This window comes from Erinaceus europaeus, chromosome 18 (genome assembly GCF_950295315.1).
Source record: "Erinaceus europaeus chromosome 18, mEriEur2.1, whole genome shotgun sequence".
Classification (NCBI taxonomy): Eukaryota; Metazoa; Chordata; class Mammalia; order Eulipotyphla; family Erinaceidae; genus Erinaceus; species Erinaceus europaeus.
In genome coordinates this window covers 6,471,980-6,492,484 of record NC_080179.1, presented here as the reverse complement: position 1 = coordinate 6,492,484, position 20,505 = coordinate 6,471,980, and the positions used below count along the sequence as shown (strand labels likewise).

The following is a 20,505-nucleotide window of genomic DNA, read 5'->3' as shown; positions in this document are numbered from 1 at the left end:
ACTTACTTTTAGATTTTACTAATATTTTCCTTTTCACGCCTTGTGCTTGAAATTTTAAAATGTATATATAAATCTACGTATTTAACACATCGTTAATGCATGCGTGTATGGCAAAGCAGTACACCGTACACCGTACGACAGAGCTATTTTGCTGGTCCTATGAGTACTTAGAGTCTTAAAACAGGAAACTTTCAGATCTAAAAGCCAAAATGTCTTTTGGGATACCGCCTTTTGAAAAGTCTGCTCTTGGAATCTTTATTTTGATTAAGATTGTTACTGTTTTTTTTTTATTATTATTTGTTTATTTTCTCTTTTGTTGCCCTTGTTTTTTTGTTTTTGTAGTTATTGTTGTTGTTGTTATTGGTGTCGTTGTTGTTGGATAGGACAGAGTGAAATGGAGAGAAGAGGGGAAGACAGCGAGGGGAAGAGAAAGACTAACACCTGCAGACCTGCTTCACCTCTTGAGGCAACCCCGACAGGTGGGGATCCGCGGCTCAAACCGGGATCCTTATGCTGGTCCTTGAGCTTCATGCCACTTGTGCTTAACCCTCTGCACTACAGCCCGACTCCCAAAGATTGTTACGGTTTCTTCCTGGCAATTCAGTTATTAGAAAAACGCTGGGAACTCTATTTCCTTAACTAAGGGATTATTTACTAAACTTAACGTTGTAGAAATCGATTTGTTTATATTATTCTTTATAACAATGCCAAGTTTGTTTGTTTTTGCCTCCAGGGTTATTGTTGGGGTTTGGTGCCTGCACTACAAATACACTGCTCCTGGAGGCCATTTAGTTGCCCTTGTTGTTGTATTTATTGTTATTGTTGTTGGATAGGACAGAGAGAAATCCAGAGAGGAGGGGAAGACAGAGGGGGGAGAGAAGGATAGACACCTGCAGACCTGCTTCACTACTTCACTGCTTGAGAAGCGATCCCCTTGCAGGTGGGGAGCCGGGGCCTCAAACTCGGATCCTTACTCCTGTCCTTGTGCTTTGAGCCATCTGCATTTAACCTGCCTGACCCCCCCTTTTTTAATCTAATTTCCCTAATTTTAATCTAATCTAATCTAATCTAATTTTAACCTAATCTAATATAACCTATCCAACCTAACATTAATAGAGCAATTCAATATTTTTAATGAGAAAATTCAATATTTTTAATATGGAAACTTGCAATTAGATGATATCTGGATGCCATCAAAGATATGGAAATGTTTTTCACTGCTTTACAGATGAGTGATACATAAACAGTGAGGCCACTGTGTTTAAAATATAACTTTACAGCTGTATGTGCACACTAACACCTGATTAATCAGAATTAATTAAAATAGACTTTAAAAAGCTGCATATAAAAATTCTACCCGGTTCTTATTACAGATTTTGCTTCAGTATTCACAACAATTCTTTTTGCTCACTTTATAAAGATATCTACTCTCAGTTGTTAAATACTCACATGCTAGGGCCGTTCTGAAGACTAAAGCCCATAGTTTATGTTAACCACATGCATTTTTGTGTGAGGGGAGGAAAGCTGACATGAAAGCACTTGTCACGTCATTAATTTAGCCAGTGAAGAAAAGCGTCAGTCAAAAAAGGTTTGGGGAGTATGGATCCACCTGCCAATGCTCATGTTCAGCAGAGAAGCAATTCCAGAAGCCAGACCTTCCACCTTCTGCACCCCATAATGATCCTGGGTCCATACTCCCAGAGGGATAAAGAGTAGGAAAGCTTTCAAGGGAGGGGATGGGATATGGAGATCTGGTGGTGGGAATTGTGTGGAACTGTACCTCTCTTATACTATGGTCTTGTCAATATTTCCATTTCATAAGTAAAAAATTTTAAAAAGATTTTGGATAAAAATAGACATAGGAAGCTAAAGAAAAAATTGCATAATTTAATGTGGAGAGCAAGAAACCAGTCCAAGCAGATCGTCTTAAAAAGTACATGTATAGTTGGAATCACGCAAAATAGGTTTAGTAGCTGTATTTTCATGAGAGTAAAAAAAAAAAAAAAAGAGTAAAAGAGACAAAAAAGGATACTAAATATTTCATGGGATGAGAGACTAATACATAGAGATCAAATCTTAAGGGATAAAGAAAAGGCAATAGATATCGGAGATGTGTAGAACTCAAGATCTGGCAACAGCTTGGCTCAAAGATTTTGTATTTTTGAAATTTTCTAATGCCTTCTTTGTTTCAGTCCAAGACATGGCAGAAGATCAAGACATCCCTTTTGCTTACACAGGTAGAGTGCAATGAGCTACTAAGCTTTCATCATTCTTGGACACACTTTCTAAAGAAGAGGACCAACTCAAAACTTTATTCAATATAATTTATGTTCTCATCTATATTGGTTTACAAAAACAAACAAACAAACAACTGAGTGCCGGAAAGTAGCGCAGTGGGTTAAGCGCACATGATGAAAAGCACAGGGAGAGGTAGAAGGATCCCAGTTCAAGCCCCCGGCTCCCCACCTGCAAGGGAGTCACTTCACAGGCAGTGAAGCATGTCTGCAGGTGTCTATCTTTCTCTCTTCCCCCCCCCCCCCGTCTTCTTTCTCCTCTCTCGATTTCTCCCTGTCCTATCCAACAACGATGACGGCAATAATAACAACAAGGATAAACAACAAGGGCAACCAAAGGGGAAAAATGGCTTCCAGGAGCAGTGAATTTGTAGTACAGGCACAGAGCCCCAGAAATAACCCTGAAGGCAAAAGAATAATTGACAATGTGGTAAGGAATCTACAATATATGATCTGGTGAAGAAATAAGATGGAAAACTTCACATCTCTAGTATACAACCACGAGACTTGTGTAAGGAACTTCTTTTACTTCTTATTAATAAAAGTAGAAATGGATACTAGGGGGCCAGCATATTATTGTCCAGAATGCTTGTAGCCAGAAACAAAGTGACATCTTTGGGGTGTAAACGTAATGCTGTGCTCTATAATTCCCTTATTCTGTAATGTGTCCCATAACAAGCTATTTTAAAAATGATTATTTGTGTGTGCTTAAAATACCTATGCAAAAGTCCAGTTATTGCAGATATGTACCTTTTATGTTCTGTGTTTATTTTTTTGGGGGGGGATGGCATGCTGTACATTTCTGTTAATCTATACTTCTCTTCTTTGAAACTATTAATTGATATAACTACTTACAAGACTGCATATTTTAAGGATATAATTTCACACCTCATCATGATATGTAAATGAATGGTAAAGGACGATGGCGATTTGCTTTCCAATCATGAAATATCCAAAGCATACTGTCATATTATGAGTTAGAACATTGTATTTTCTTAAATTTGTTAACCCACTGTTTCTCTTTCCTGTATAAGAGAGTTTACTTTAAAAAAATCCTTTTGTAGGAGGGCTAGGCAGTTGTGCACTGGGTTCCACACACTGAGTACAAAGCATAAAGACCCATGCAAGGATCCCGGTTCAAGCCCCAGCTCCTCACCTGCAGGAGGATTGTTTTATAAGCAGTGAAGCAGGTCTGCAGGTGTCTTACCATTCTCTTTCCCTCTCTATCTCCCCCTCCCTCTCATTTCTCAATTTCTCTCTGTCCTGCCCAATAAAATGGAAAAAAAAAAAAAGGCTGCCAGGAGTAGTGAAGCCACAGTGCCAGCACCAAGCCCCAGTGATAATCCTGGAGGCAAAAAGAAAAAAAAAAAGAAAGAAAGTCACACTGTGGACCAACTGAAAAAAACAGATCAGACAAGGAAGAGAGGGAGGATAAATAATGAGACATTTCTGTTTCTCCTCAGTTTATGTTCTATGAGGTTAAGTATTGTCTAACACTATAACTAGGATAAAGTCCAGGATAAATAGAATTACTTAAAAAAAACAATTTAGGTTAAAGGACTAGATGACAAAAGTCACAAATGTGCTATTCTGGATTCAGGTTGAATTTGCATTAGCCTTTAATTCCACTATGACCTGTGCTTTTGGGAGATAAGTTGTAACTGTGAACCTAAACTCTATGGTTCTATTTTTTCTTGGTAGAGATGAGATTTGAGATCAACTGTTCCTAGGGAATTTATAATTCTCCCTCATTTCTTTCAAGGAAAAACCACATTGCAAATAGAAAATGGCTAAAGTTGTGATGTCAGTCTCATTACCTCTCCGTTAAAGAAGCAGAAAATTGTAGAAACCAAAAGGCCCTGTATGGGGGGGAAAAAAAGAAAAAGAATTGTTTTATTTCAAACGGAAAAGACACATTTTTGTAATCAACTTGATATATAGAGAGATTTTTTTTAAACTATATATAAATTTAATAGCAAATGTTACAAGCTTCCTTTGTAAAGCAAGCACATCGTACCTGGTAGTGCATAAGGATATGCATGATATAGTCATAAACTTCTTCTGCAATCTTTCCTTCAGGTCTCCAGGGGATCAGTACAAATTCAATGCCAAGTAATGGCACCAGGATAAGCGTAGCTCTTACAGCTTTCATGTAGAGATTGGATTCTGCTTGGTGAGTAACTTTTAACTTGGTGATGAGAACACGGACAATATTTAGCAGGAAAAATAGATTCACCTTTAAAAAGAACAATAAAAGCAATTATTTTGTATTTACTATTGAGGAGCATTATAAATCTTTGATTTCAAAAAAACCATTATTTCTAATGTATAAAATCGGATCTCTTAAAAACATGTGTCTAAGATATTTTATATGTGCTTATTATATAAATGTGTCTGACTGAAATGACAAGGATATAAAAGTTAATGCAACACATGGGGAACTCAAATACACCCTTATCATCTTTCAGTGAAGGTGGAGCTCTTCTTCTGCAATTTTGACATGATTCTAAAACAGAGGTTTTTTAAAAACTTTTTTCAAATTCAAAGAAAATAAAGGTTTGTTTATAACATAAAACAGTTTTTTTCTCCACCAGAATTAACACTGAAGTTTGGTACCTGTAGGATAAACTCACTCCTTCCAGAAGCTATTTCTATTATAATCATCATCATCATCATCATCATCATCATCATCATCTGATAGACATGGGGGGTTAACTGAGAAGGTTCTGAGGATGGATGGATAGATAGATAGACAGACAGACACATCTGCAGCACTGACCTTCCTTCCTTCCTTCCTTCCTTCCTTCCTTCCTTCCTTCCTTCCTTCCTTCCTTTCTTTTTAAAGATTTCATTTATTTATTAATGAGAAAGATAAGAGGAAAGAGAACGATCTAGACATCACTCTGGAACTTGTGCTGCCAGGGATTGGACTGGGGACCTCCTGCTTGAGAGCCCAATGCTTTATCCACTGCGCTATCTCCTGGGCCACAGCACTGAACTTTCTTCCTTCCCCTCTAGCAGGTGGGTACAGGAGGCTTGAACCCTGGTCCTTCCTCATGGTTGCATGTAGACTCTACCAGGTGAGCCATTTTCCAACCTATTCTCTTTCTTTTTATTGTATATTTTTATGTTTCCCCTTTTGTTGCCTTTGTTGTTATTATCATTGTTCTTACTGTTTTGTTGTTAGGACAGAGAGAAATCGAGTGGAGGGGAAGACAAGAGAGGGGGAGAAAAAGACAGACACCTGTAGACCTGCTTCACCTCCTGTGAAGCGACTCCCCTGCAGGTGGGGGGTTTTCTTGCAGGTGGGGAGTCTGGGGCTGGAACCGGGATCCTTAAGCAGGCCCTTGCACTTCACGACATGTGTGCTTAACCCGCAGTGCCAACGCCTGGCTCCCTCTTTTTATTATTTTTTTAAAGCGGAATTGATATCAATGTTTCCACACTACATACTTCCAAGTACATATTCTATCATAATCATTGTTTTCTTTTTATCTTCTCTGTTAATCTGTCCTGTTACTTTTTACAACAATAATTCTTACCATCCCAAAAAATAGTAAAATAATTCCTTTTATCTTAACAAGAAAAGACTCACTCACAGACTTGAATCATCTGATATTTGACCTTACTTATTCTAGAGATAAAATACTGTTGGCATCCCAAAGGGCCAGCTGATAATTATTTTGCTCTGGTTACACATCTACTGTGTATTATTACCAGCTTCCCCAAGAGAAAAAACATGTTCTCCTCAAAAGGGAAACCGAAGCTTTCAGAACTAAAGTGCAGATAAGTGATTCTGGTAACAGAATGCTGCTGAAACAAACATTCATTTTCTCTTTCCTTGAGGTTTCCTTCCTTCTTTTCTGTTTTTATTGAGGGGCTTAGTGCTTTAAAGTCCAGTGACTGTCACATGTATATCAGTTCTTCATGCCCCACCCCCATAGTTCTCGTCCACCCCTCCACAGCCCCCTTCCCCAGAGTCCCTTGCTTTGATGCCGTACCTGGTTCATGTTTCACTTTGTTGTCTCCCTCCCCGCCCCTAATTATTAGGTCCCACTTATAAGTGAGATGATTCGGTATTTGTCCTTCTCTTTTTGGCTTATCTCACTTAATATGATGCATTCTAGTTCCACCCAATTTTTTCTACTCACCAAGTCAGTATCTTTGAGTATTATCACTTTTCCGATTCTTTCTATTATATGTATTAATTCCAGAATAGTTCCTTAGGAGTTATTACCATTCTCCATCCCTTTTATTTGTTTTGAGTCTAGCACCTAGTATCTGTGTTTTTTGTTTAATAATGTAAAATTCAGCTATAACCCATTGTAATATGGAATTTATATTGACATAATTTAACAGACTAATGATTAGTGCCTTGTATAGTATAACATGATCCACAGATGACATATTGGATGATGGAAGGCATGTCATATAAAAAATAACTGAGCATAAAAGCAGCCCCTATTCATAGAGCATTCAGTGAAATATATACCTCAAAAATATGATGCTCAATATATCCTGATGAAAAGACATCTAAGACAAGTGACATATTTATAGACACAGGAATGTCTCTGCTGAAGACCACAACAGAATAAACCATTGTAACAGGTGTAAGCGTGACATGTGGCAATACAACATGTCAGCTCTTATTTCCCCATTACTACTGTAGTACCTACTTAAGCATCCATTGCTTTTTCAACACTTTTAATGAAATGAAAAATACATAACCAATAGAAGAAAAGAGAATAATGTATTGTATTTGTATATAAATTTAGAATGAAAATGTTTTATGATCTTACATGCAAAGTCATAAATTTATTTCTTAAAAACCAGTAGTAATACTGCAATTTAGAACCTCATTGTATGAAAATAAATGCAAAAATGTTTCTCTGGAGGGCCAGCAGTAGAGCAGCAGGTTAAACACACATGGCAGAAAGCACAAAGATCCCGGTTCGAGCCCCCGGCTCCCCATCTGCTGGGGGGGGGTCGCCTCATAGGCAGTGAAGCAGGTCTGAAGGTGTCTGTCTTTCTCTCCCCCCTCTGTCTTCCCCTCCTCTCTCCATTTCTCTCTGTCCTACCCAACAACAGCAATAACAACAATGATAAACAACAAGGGCAACGAAAGGGGGAAAAAAGGCCTCCAGGAGCAGTGGATTCATAGTGCAGGCACCAAGCCCCAGCAATAACCCTGCAGGTAAAAAAAAAAAATGTTTCTCTGAAATGGCAGGCCTTGATTTAAATGTGAAACTAGATAGTGTCCTTTATCTTTTGCAAACACTTCCATCTGCTTAAAGTCTACATAATACAAATATTCCATGGAGATTTCAGGTGAGCAATATCTGAATAAGAGAACACTAAACAAGAGGAACGGAAAAAAAAAAAAAACCACTTGTATTTCAATACCAATCAATGTGAATCAGCACATCGGTAGTAAGATTCTTGTAGGATTCTTGGAAACCATTCTCATACTAGAACAACCATCAATCACTTAGCTACATACTGACATGGCCTAAATATCTCTGATTAAAACATATCTTCTTGTGACTTCCCTGTAACAGATTTAAAAAAAAGAAAGAAAGAATACTGTAACCCCACCAATGCCACTCTTCTCAAGGGGAAATGTGACAGAGGAAGTTTGTATGAAAAGAAACTGATTGTGGTTGAAATATTTTATTTATAAAAATGAGCCAAATGCATGTGACCCTATAAACAATTTTCAGAGCCCATCCCCTGAGCTTGGAATTACCCAGGACCAATGAAGTTGGCCCTAGAGCTTCAACAAGGACAGAATAATTTATTCTGGTATAAAATTGGTTATGGACCCACCCCATCCCCTGTTTTTTGGTCAAGAAGATGGAAGAAGTTTCATTAAAAGATTGTGGATTTTCATTTCCTTTCTTTCTAAGCAGCTTAGTGGATTCTATTCCTGTGTATTCTTCTGCCCTAGTTCCATCATTTACTTTGCTTCCTGAGTTGATGTGGACAAGCTTTGTCAGGGATTGCATTCGTTACTATAACATTATTCATTTGTCATTTCTTGCTTTATTTATTTTTTTGAACTGCTCATTACTTTGGTATTTGAATCAAGCATCCCTCTGTAGAGACTGATGTCTTGTAATGAAAATTTGCTTTGTATTTGCTTGGTAAGCTTCTGGGTGACCTAAAAGAATGCATCATAATATGTTTGAGCAGAATAAAGTTATCCTGTAGAAATCTCAAGTGAAGGAAAAGACGTAAAAGTATTTTTGTAACTATTAGACTCAAGGCACTATGTTGATCAGATAACAGGCTGTATCTCATTTAACCCTTACACCACATTGCGAGGTATTTATATGTGTGACATATTTCTCGAAAATGTATAGGGGACAAGGTAAAGAAAATCTACCTGAGAATGTCTTATCAGTGGTATACCTGGTATATCCTAATATTACCATACACTAAACTGGAACTAGAAAATGCAGCAAAATACTATAAGAATAATTGTTATGAAGAAGAGCCTTTCTTTAAACAAGGATCATTAAAACTTTAAATTTTGAATTTTGACTGAAAAACATGTCATCTCTACATATATATATATATATATATAATTTAACATCACCTATAATTATAGTTCTAGAGACTATAAATATATTCTTGTCTCCAATTTTCTTTATTTTTAAAATTTTATTTATTTTGTTTTAATGAGATAGATACAGAGAGAAAGACCAAAGCACGGCTCAGTTCTGGTTTCTAGTGATGCTGGGGATTGAATCTGGGCACACAAAGCCTAAGGCATGAAAACCTTTTGCATAACCATTATGCTGTCTCCACAGCCCTCTAATTTTCTATGAAAGAAAGTGAGTTCATTTGAACTCATTTATTTTTCATACAATGTAATGAAAGTGTGGAATATGACTTCTGTTTCCCTGCGACCATGATCACAGTGTCCACTCGGAACATTTAAATTCAACGATGATCATAATAGTAAGAAACAGTGTAAGCAAGAAACTTTTTGAAATTAAAGATTTTTGGTATGCTCTTCCTTCCTTCCAGATATACATGTTAAGGCTTTTCCAGTTTACCACCCCTCCCTCCTGAACTTGTTTTCTGTTTTTCTCTGTTCTGTGCTCTGCCCCCAGGAGGCAACTCTTGAAGGCAGTTTTTTCTCCACTCTTGATATGGCTGTGTGTGGCCCGTTGAAGGAACCAAGAAATCAGAGTGTGAAGAAGGAGAAGCTGGGATAGTCCATCTCCTTTCTCGTCTTCCTGCTGGACTGTGGTTTGGGCAATGACTGTGATTCTCTACTTTGGTCAAAAGCCGCTGCAGAGTGACACGATGCTGTGCTCACCTGAGTGCAATCACAGTGCCCTATCCCCTTCTCGGGACAAGCCAAGAAAACAACTCTCCCTTGGCAACTACCTTGCCATCCCTTAGGAATAATTTCCTTTACACAGCTTTTTTTTGTGCGACTTCCTTAAAGTCTAGTTATCATGCTATTCACTTACTTATTTTTCCAAACCACGTTATTGGGGAAATCGTGGTATATAATAGAGTTACTATATCACCTGTGTATAATTTATCTTCCTTTGAGAGGTGTGTGCACACCACTCCAGTCAAGCCTTCCTGACCATTGGGCACTGGGTCCCCAGCGGCCTCTCTATCCCTTCCCGCCTTCCTTCTTTAGCGTGCTCGTTTCAACACAGCTAAGGATATCATTGCTGTCTTCGGGGTTGCTGAAGGATGTGACAGGCTTGGTGATTGAGGAAACAAGATGAAACAGAACCAATAATGAAAATGGAGGAATGATATCTACGTACCAACAGAGCTGCACAAATTGGACCGTGAATAATGTAGAGGAGGTGGGTGTCAGAACTGATCCAGCAGCTGGGGGGGGGTAAGCAAAGAAATAATACTGAAGATTTTCCTTTTATTTAGTTCCAGAAGATATCAGAAAATGAAGTTATCTTACTTGTCATTGTAATACAAAGTTCTGGCAACAGCATGCATACAAGCAGGAATCAGTGGGAATCCTGTAAGCAGCAAAGAGAAGGAAAATAAATGGCTGGCTTCTCTGTAGACACAAATCTAAAGTAAGAGTCGCAGATACTCTAGGAATAAAGTCACTTGACAACTATATGCTTATTGCGTGAACATTGTCTGTATAGTCAGGCAGTAAGTATGGTAGCTACTAGGTGTTTATATTTTCTGATTTGTGTATATATGCTTTCTCCTAATAGCAACAATTATGAATTAGTGGACTTCAGAGCCTATGTTTTTCAATGCAGTGCTAAAACCTAGGCCATGTGTCCATCTCTATATATTTTTAAAGATTTTTAAAAAATATTTATTTATTCATTTTCCCTTTTTGTTGCCCTTGTTTTTTTTATTGTTGTAATTATTATTGTTGTTGTTATTGATGTCTTTGTTGTTGGATAGGACAGAGAGAAATAGAGAAAGGAGGGGGAGACAGAGAGGGGGAGAGACAGACACCTGCAGACCTGCTTCACCTCCTGTGAAGCGACTCCCCTGCCGGTGGGGAGCCGGGGGCTCCAACCAGGATTCTTACACAGGTCCTTGGCTTTGCGCCACCTGTGCTTAACTGCTGTGCTACCACCCAACTCCCCATCTATTTTTTATGAGATAAAACTGGCCATTTTCTGGTAGATGATCAGATGTGGGAGGAATTCAGACAATGTAAAGATGAGAAGGACAGAAGAGAAGGTCTGTGACTCAGACATTGTGCCTGTTTTGACTCTTTTAAGTCAGCTTTTTCAAATCTGGAATAAGTAAATAAAGGTAATCAGGTGGTATAAACACACACACACATGCAATGTCATTTATGTGACTGGATCCATACGTTGATCACTGATACATCATTAGATAGAAAAGTTATATTTCTGGAACTTAGGAAACTGAATTTATTTCCAGAATTTTTTTATTGTGCAGTATTTCAGTTACTTCATCTAACAAGGCAGCATGAAAACTGTTTTGCAGGCTTTTATTCAAATACTAACTCTTTCACTCTTAAGACAAAGTTGGCAATATTTTTTTTAAAGAAGCATTTTTAGAATGGAACTTCACTGTTGGTTAAGTCAATGTCCTAATTGTACATGTGAGAAAAAAGGAGATTCCAAACTGTGAAAATAACAGATACTAAATTCACGATTCTCTTTCTCTTTCTTTTCTTTCTTTAGCCTCCAGAGTTATTGCTGGGGCTCGGTGCCTGCGCTACGAATCCACTGTTCCTGGAGGCTATTTTTCCCATTTTTGTTGCCCTTGTTGTTGTCACTATTATTATTGTTGTTATTGCTGTCATTGTTGTAGGATAGGACAGAGAGAAATCAAGAGAGGAGGGGAAGACAGAGATGGGGAGAGAAAGACACCTGCAGACTTGCTTCACTACCCGGGGGCTCGAACTGGGATCCTTACGCCGGTCCTTGCACATTGCACCATGTGCGCTTAACCCACTACGCTACCAACCGACCCCCTATTTCTTTTTCTTTTTTTTTTTTTTATGAATCTATTTCTTTTCTCTTCATCATCACAGCTTCAGCCAAGATACACATTGAAATGTAAAAATGAAAAGATATTGTTTTATCAATTGACTGGTAATTGTGGGTTTACTGAAAACAGTGAGCTAGTATGTACATTGATGAAAAGATTTCATCTTTAGATTCTTATATATATATATGCATGCTAGGATATCACAGCTCCAGACCTCTTCAGATAAAAAGGAAGAAGAAAGAGGGATAGAAGAAGAAAGGGAAAGATATCATAGTATCCTTAAGTATAGTGGGTGTTAGACTTAAACCTGGGTTATGAGCAGGAAAACAAGAGGCATTCCACCAAGGTAGGTGATTTTGTTGGTCTTTGATAATAATTTTAAACGGTTAATAAGTTTTAATAAGTTAATTTTTATTACACAAGAACTTTGCATCCTTTACAAGTTAGCTAGATTTTCCCTTCCTTCTTTCCTTCCTTCCTTCCTTCCTTCCTTTCTTCATTTCTTCATTTCTTTCTCTCTCTCTTTATTTTCTCCTTTCTTTCTTCCTTTTGTTCTTGTAGAAACAGAGAGGGAAGATAGGGGAGAGAGAGAGAGAGAGAGAGAGAGAGAGGAGGACCTGAAATACTATTTCACTGTTCATGAAGCTTTCTTCTGTAAGTGGGGACCTGGGGTTTGAACCCTGGTCCTTGCATACTCTAATATGTAAACTCAACCACACGCACCATCACCTGGTTCACAAGCTTTCTTAATAAAATTAATCAACAGGTATATGTATGGCACTTACCCCAGCCAAGAAAATAATACCACATCAAGTGCTGTTTCTCAGCAAACACAGCTACCACAATGAGTGTGTGCAGGTAAATGCCTTCGCAAAGCATCCAAAAATAGTTACAGCCCATCAGATAAAGATGAAAGAACTGTGACACTTTACAACTAACCTGTAAGAAAATGAAGAATCATTCATAGTTATGAGCACACATGGAATGCTATAGTCTAGCTTTATTTGTTAAACAACATAGAATTTTCTCTCTACAAACAATCTTATACACTAACAATTCAGATTTGAAAAGTGCCAGTATTTATCTTTTAAAAATATCTAAGGATTGGGCAACATACTCTATGTTCCACCTGAGGAAGGTATGTGTCCTGATATTGGGGCAGCTTGGAACATTCCTACTCATGACCACAGAATGTGAGCTCAGATCTACAGGGGTGCAGAGGTCACATAGGTTCCTTAGCTGAATATGGGCCCCAGATCACATCAAATCAATGGAGTTTACAGTCAACAATGTTTATACCCCTTTCCCATATTTGGGAGCTACTCTCTTCCCTGATCCAGCTTTCTGGTCCTTCTGCCAGCCATGACATCATCTCCCTAGACAATAACTTGGATCCACCTGCATAACAGATGTCAGGCTCAGAAAAGAAAAGAAAAGAAAAAAAAACTAGTATAGTCATGGGCTTTTTGGAATATAACTAAAATAGGCCTACTAGCTATCTAAAAAACAGAGAACCACCCCTCCCAACTCCTTATCTGAACTATTCCAGCCTTTTGGTTCATGATTAGTCAACAATTTGTTTGGCTTTGTATGTTAACCTTTTTTCAGTCACCAGGTTCCAGATGCCAGCAGGATGCCAACTGGACCTCCCTGGGCAGACGACCCCACCAAATGTGTCCTGGAGCCCTGCTTCCCCAAAACCCCGCCCCACTAGGGAAAGAGAGAGATGGGCTGGAAGTATGGATCAACCTGTCAACGCCCATGTTCAGTGGGGAAGCAGCTATAAAAGCCAGACAGACCTTCCACCTTCTGCACCCTATAATGACCCTGGGTCCATACTCCCAGAGGGATAAAGAATAGGAAAGCTACGGGGGGGGTGGGGGGGGAATGGGATATGCAGTTCTGGTGGTGGGAATTGTGTGGAGTTGTACCCCTCTTATCCTATGGTTTTTGTCCGTGTGTCCTTTTTATAAATAAAAATTTAAAAATAGATATAATGAGAGAGAGAGAGAGAGAGAGAGAAAGGAAAACAGAAATGACACAGAAATTCTCAGCTCTGGCTTATGATGGTGCTGGGAAAGTTTTTTTTGCATAACCATTATGCAGTCTCACCTGCATTCACTTTATTTTATTTTTATTTAAAATTCTCATTATAAAATTTCTAACCAAGAACTTCAAAGATTTATAATGGAATACCTCTGGGGAATATGTTAGCACTCAAATTTGCATTTAGTGGATGTATAGTTCCTTGTATTTTTTTGAGTTACTATGTAATATTATTATAAAGTAGTCACATGTGAATGATTTTACATCTATTTTAACTAGCTGGCAATTTTTGTTTTATTTCAATTATTTTTTTTCATAAACTCTATTCTCTCATTCAGTCAGGAAAATTTTAGTAATTCAAAAAGCAATTCATGAAAAATATTAAATAGTTGGAAAATATTACACATGACATCTGTGCAAATACCTTTGCAATAGTCATGCAATGGACCTACATGTTATTTTATTCAAGTATGTGGTCTTGGGGTTCTATGTAGGTACAAAAAAATGAGGAATTTCCTTCCCCTTTTCCTGAAATATCCACTTTCTCTGTTCTGAAAAAAAAAAAAAAACCAAAAAAACAGGAAGATGGAGGTTCACATATAGGGTTAGGAAAACAATGAGTGAGACATACATTTTACTTTTTGAACAAGAATATTTTGAACAAGAAGAAAAGCTATTTCTGAAATATAAGGCCACTACTCCCACCAGCTCTCATTCCCTGTACAGAACTCAATAAGCAGTAGTGATTTTTACCGTAAGGATGAAAATAAAGAAACTGGAAAATAAATATTGTTTTATCAATGAATGTTAATAGTAACATGTGAATGGGAGCCAGCTAACATATTTCTGCACATTACTTAATTCTAAAATGTTTCCGTAAAACATTAATATTTATAGATGAAAAGCAGAATATTGGAGAAGCTAAGTGATTTGAAATTATTCACATCACATCAATGAAAGAAACAGGTCCTATAACTCTATTTTTATACTACACACAATATCTTTTTACTGATATTTATTAAATCTATTTTTCATTAAATACATGATCAGTATATGTGATATTACATTATATAAAGTATTTTGATGTCAGTTATACATTAACAATGATTTCTTAAAATCAAGTTACTCAACTACATTATCTATACATCACAGACTTCAGTTTTCAGTTTTTTTATCTGTAGAGTTTAAAATATTTACATGGAATTGGATTTTCAACTTCTAGGTTTATTAAAAAGCAATATTATGGCAAAAAATGAATTGAAATATGCTTCAAATGATATTTTTATATTTTCACCATTTTCTTTTTACTACAGAGTTAGATGTTTTGATTCACTTTGCAGCTTAGCTGAGTAAATGTTGTGTCGCCACGTGACCTTTTGTACTCCTCAAAGAGCAGAATTCAGACACAGAATGAATCCAATATCCTATGGTTATCCTATGGTTTTGTCAGTGTTTCCTTTTTATAAATACAAAATTAAAAAAAAAAGACACCTGCATCCTTGCTTCACCACTCACAAAGCTTTCCCCCTGCAGGTGGGGACAGGAGGCTCAAACCTGGGTCCTTGCACATTGAAACATGGGTGCTCAGCTGGGTGTGCCACCACCCGGTCCCCCATCAATTTCTTGTGCTGAGTAGCAAAACATCACCTTTCTCCCCCAATGGTACTAAGAAATGCCAACAAATTTTAATCTAACACATTAACTACATAGTATATTCTAAGCACTTATATAATATATGTTAAGTAAGTGATATATATTATATATAAGATTGTGGATACTAGAGAATTGAAATGCATGAATTTGCAAAAGGAAAAAAACAAGAAAACAGACGAAGACTTTGTGAGAACTACAGTGATTATTGTAGGAAAAGTCGGGACACAGAACTTTAGTGACACAGTGTGGAACTATTCGAGATTATTGTAGTAGGCAAGTAAATGTGGAAAGATTAAACTGGTAAATTTTGACTAAATTAACTAATTTACTTAATATTGCATAATAGATTTCTGCATGTGTTAATAAACAAAATCGACATTGGTATCCACATTTTATCTTTTGTTTGTTTTTCTTTCTTTTTAAGCCATTTAAAATCTATGATTAATAATGATTTATAAGGTTACAAAATTACAAGATATGGTTCCAACATTGTGCCCACCCCCAAAGTTCTGTCTGTGCAAAACATCGCCTTACTTACAGGATTTGTGGCCACTAAGGGCTGGTTGTTTGCTACTGCAGAGAGATAAATAACTGTCACAATAGAGTTACAAACAAATGAGAAGAACAGGTTTTTGTGCAAGGTGATCCTTTGGCAATTTAGGCTCCTAAAAGGTAAGAGAAACCAGAGTAAGCTGACATCATCAATCAAGCAGCAATCTCCTGTTGTGAATAACAATTCTAGTAAAATGCATCTCTGATTCATAAAATTTGGCTTGAATTTGAAAGAACTCTTTTTTAATGAAACCTTAAGGAAAAATTATAATTTCTTACAAAGGAGACAAATTCATCACTCATATAGAGGTAGATATATGTGGGAATGGAAAATGATCTCTTCTTGGTATTGTGTATGAATATGTTAAGTTTTGGCATGATTAATATATTAATTACTTCTGAAAATGTAGGGACATATTCAGTGAACTAAGACAACTGATAAAAAAAAAAAATCAAAAAGCTAAACTGACAAGAGAGCTTACCTGGAAGATGTTCGTTTTGCTATTCAAACAACACAGGTTCAAATCTAACCTCTACCTGGAGAGGGAAAACTTATGTGCTGTGATGTCTTTCTCTCTTCATGTCTCTGCCTCTCTCCCTTTGTAGTCACACACACACACACACACACACACACACACACACACACACACACACACGTTAGTTTTAATGCCTTGGATCTGCCTGCCAGACTTTCACCCAGAGAAGACTTTTTTTATTCCAGCCCATAATTAGTTCTGTTTATATGGCCCATGTCTAGTGATGGTGATTATGCAGACCAACCATGGGAAAGAGAGCAATGTTTTCAGAAAAGATAATTTAATAAAAATATACCCTTAGAACCGACTCTTGAGCTCTACTAAAACTGTTTATTGACCTAGCAATATATATGATATAAAAGTAGCATCACCTTTTATTAGAATCTTCTTACAGAAAACAGAACTGACTACAGATTTCATGCAGATAAAACGTCATGTTAGCCTTCAGGTTGATCTTACATCTATGCTACAAGATTGTTCATACGAAGGCCTTATTTATCCTCAAAGATAAAGTCTAGTAATGTCTTTTAAATGAAGCTGTTATTTAAAGGTTCTTGGTAAAGTTTTATTTTATTTTATTCTATTCTATTTTTATTGCCACAAGGTTATCCCTGGGCTCAATATTAGCACTATGAATCCACCATTCCCAGTGGCCACTTTCCCCAAGTTTTCTCCTTCCTTCCTTCCTTCCTTCCTTCCTTCCTTCCTTCCTTCCTTCCTTCTTTCCTTCCTTCCTTTCTTTCTTTTTTTCTTTCTTTCTTTCTTCTTCCTTTCTTTCTTAATTTCATTCTTTTTTCCTTCTTTCTCTCTCTCTTTTCCTTTCTTTCATTTTATTTGATAGGGCAGAGAGAAATTGAGAGGGGAAGGGGGAGATATAGAAGGAGAGAGAAAGATATACACCTGCAGACCTGCTTCATCACTTGTGAAGCTTCCTCAGTGCAATCAGCATGGTGTGGGGAACCAGGGGTGCGGGGGGACTCAGACCCATAAAGGTTACCACAGCCCTCTATGGTAATGTTTTAAAAGAATAGAAAAAATACCGTTAAAAACATACTACTAGGGGTTGGGGGAGGTAGCTTATTGGAGCTAGCATAAAGACTTCCTGAGGGCCTGAACTTCCAGGTTTAATCTCTCAGACAACCATAAACCAGAGTTGAGCAGTGCTCTGGCTAAGAAAATGCTGACTACTTAAGATAATGGAAACATGCAGTAAGTTAGGAGAAATTGTTTCAGTAGAGATATATAAAAGCTCATTTTGTATTTTTACAAAAGTATGCAATTACATGGTTAATTAGATAAGATCTATAGCTCTCAAATCAACTATTTACACTTTAGAAACTTTAAATATTGACATTGAATTTTATAACTATGTCACCTTATTCTGAATAGATTATGTACCTAGTTTATTAGAGTTGAACTGAAATGCTAAGGCTATCTATGTTTAAGGATACAATGCTTAGACCATTGTGTCTTTGAAACTTCCTCTTCTTATAGGTTTGTAATTCTACAAATAGATCTGGTATTTTAGAAAAATCTGGAATTCAGTCCATATCAACATATGTGGATATTGAATGTATAAATTCTGTAGAACTGGGTGAGTATAAAGTACCCGTATGCTAGTAAGTGTGTGAAGTCCAACTGCAGTCCTTCAAACTAGAAACAAGCTAAGAACTAGTTTTCATACGAGTGAGTCTTCAGTTGGCCTTGATTTTGCTTTGTATGGAGTAGAGGCAGATAGACAGCAAAGTACAGAGTTTATATAACATTTGCTGCATAAAGAATATATAAGCTACAGAAAATAGAAAACATGTAGAGAAGGATTTTTGAAATATCTGAACAATACAGTGACATGGTTTCTGTCATTATCTAAGTCAAGATTGAGGCAACAATGGTTCCACCTCAATAAAATGCCACAAGAAAATAATGAATACGTGAAGAGCTCTAGTAAAAAGCTCTTTTCGAATTGCATTATGTTGGCTTATCATAATGTATCACTGTTCCATACTAGTGATATTATAACAATATGAACATATAAGATTTGCACTGATGATCTTTTTTTATTGTTGTTGTATTATTGTTGTTGTTGATGTCGTTAGATAGAACAGAGAGAAATGGAGAGAGAAGGGGAAGATAGAGAGGGGGAGAGAAAGGCAGACACCTGCAGACCTGCTTCACCGCCTGTGAAGCGACTTCCCTGCAGGTGGGGAGCCCGGGGCTGAACCGGGATCCTTCCGCTGGTCCTTACGCTTTGCACCATGTGTGCTTAATCCGCTGCGCTGCCGCCAGACTCCCTGATGGTCTTATTTTAAAATGCATGCACTGGACTGAATCTGTGTATGTATACTGTGAACTATTATTTAGAGCATATCTGCTTACCCATGCAAATAAGTACTTTTTTTTTTTTTTGGTAATATAACTGAAATAACTCAGCTACTATCAAAGGAAAAAATGTTTTCCTTAACTGAGCTTTTTTGTTCTCTACTGCTTATCATACTTATGTCCAGATCCTTTGTTTAAAAAATTGATGTGGGGGCAGGGGTAGGTAGCATAATGGTTATCCAAAGAGACTCATGTCTGAGGCTCCAAAGTCTCATTTTCAATCCCCCAGGCCATCATAAACCACCAGTGGTGAGCAGTGCTCTGATAAAAACAAAAAAGGAACAAAGAACATAGAGATATACATATATTTCATAATTTTTCAAATCTTGACCAAAATACTGAATCTGCTTTGACAACAAATCAGAAACATTTTTTTAACTGGAATTATGGAAAACTAGCATTATAGAAGGTTTAAAAAATAGCAATACATGATAGAAAAACTGAAAGATATTAAATTAAGGGACATAACATAAATAATATTTATATTGTGAACATGATACTTTTAATATTCACATGTGAAAAGTTTGGAAGTAAAATAAATAATTGTGAAAATTGAAAAGAAGTCTAATTTTCCTGTATACACTTACATCCCCGTCTCTTCTCTATGACTGACTATATTTCTGGACAAAATTCCCTTTTCTTAGCACTGTATTTCCATCTCAATCTTGATAGCTAAGGTCACTAAAATGGTGGGTCAGGGAGATAGCATAATGGTTATGCAAAAAGACTTTCATGCCTGAGGCTCTGAGGTTTCAGGTCACCCCTTTGAAACTGCATAAACCTGAGCTGAACAGTGAAGAAAGGAAGAAAGGAAGGGAGGGAGGGAGGAAGGAAGGGAGGAAGGATGGAAGGAAGGAAAGAAGGAAAGGAAAGAGAAAGGAAGAAAAATTTAAATGAACTGCTGTTTCCTTATCTTCTAAATATGTGATTATCATGAGAGCAAAAAAAAAATCAAAATAATAATAATAATAATAATAAATTGTCTGTGGTCTGGGAGATGGTGCAGTGGTAAAGCTTTGGAAATAAAGTCTTAAATAAGTAAATAATTTTCATTCTAATGCTATGCAGTAAAAGGATATACTGCATTTCACTTGCATTTCACTCCAATTATGAGCATTTTCTTGAAATGATAACAAAGTTCTATTATCAATAATGAAATATTTAACTTCTTCTAAGTCAAATAAATACCTAAGAGGACATTAAATCACATCATTAAGGACAGAACTTGAGCTTTCACAAAATTATTCAAATAATGGTCAAGACTGTTAACCCATCCTATATAAATTGAAAGAAATATTTGTTTTTGAAATCTCAATGTCTAGTTTAATTATTGCTATAATCAACTGGACACTGTCCCAATCACTCCGTGTTGCATAGTATTAACATGCCTTACTATCTACAGTGCAGACTACTCCTTTAGTTCCAGTCCATTTTAGCCTCTAGTTTCTGTGCAATTTGAGACAGAGATATTATCTAACATGTGCTTGCTATCAATGTCTAGTGGTAAAAAATGTTTAGTTTGTTTCCACTGGTGCATATTGTTTTCTTCTAAGCACATTCAT

General features: G+C 36.9%; 1 protein-coding gene across 4 annotated transcripts in view; it reads right to left on the bottom strand.

Annotated features, from left to right (window-relative positions):
- CALCRL (calcitonin receptor like receptor) overlaps positions 1–20,505 on the bottom strand; it is an 88,089-nt gene that overhangs the window by 3,173 nt on the left and 64,411 nt on the right. For all 4 annotated transcript variants that reach the window (XR_009545913.1, XM_060177606.1, XM_007529548.3 and 1 more), the window contains 6 exons: positions 16,015–16,141; positions 12,563–12,716; positions 10,243–10,303; positions 10,091–10,157; positions 4,312–4,530; positions 4,112–4,153 (listed from right to left, as the gene is read on the bottom strand). Coding sequence is in view for 3 of the 4 variants with exons in the window: in XM_060177606.1 (XP_060033589.1) it covers positions 4,112–4,153; positions 4,312–4,530; positions 10,091–10,157; positions 10,243–10,303; positions 12,563–12,716; positions 16,015–16,141 (670 nt within the window). In the remaining variant the exon portion in view is untranslated. The remainder of the gene's footprint in view (positions 1–4,111; positions 4,154–4,311; positions 4,531–10,090; positions 10,158–10,242; positions 10,304–12,562; positions 12,717–16,014; positions 16,142–20,505) is intronic.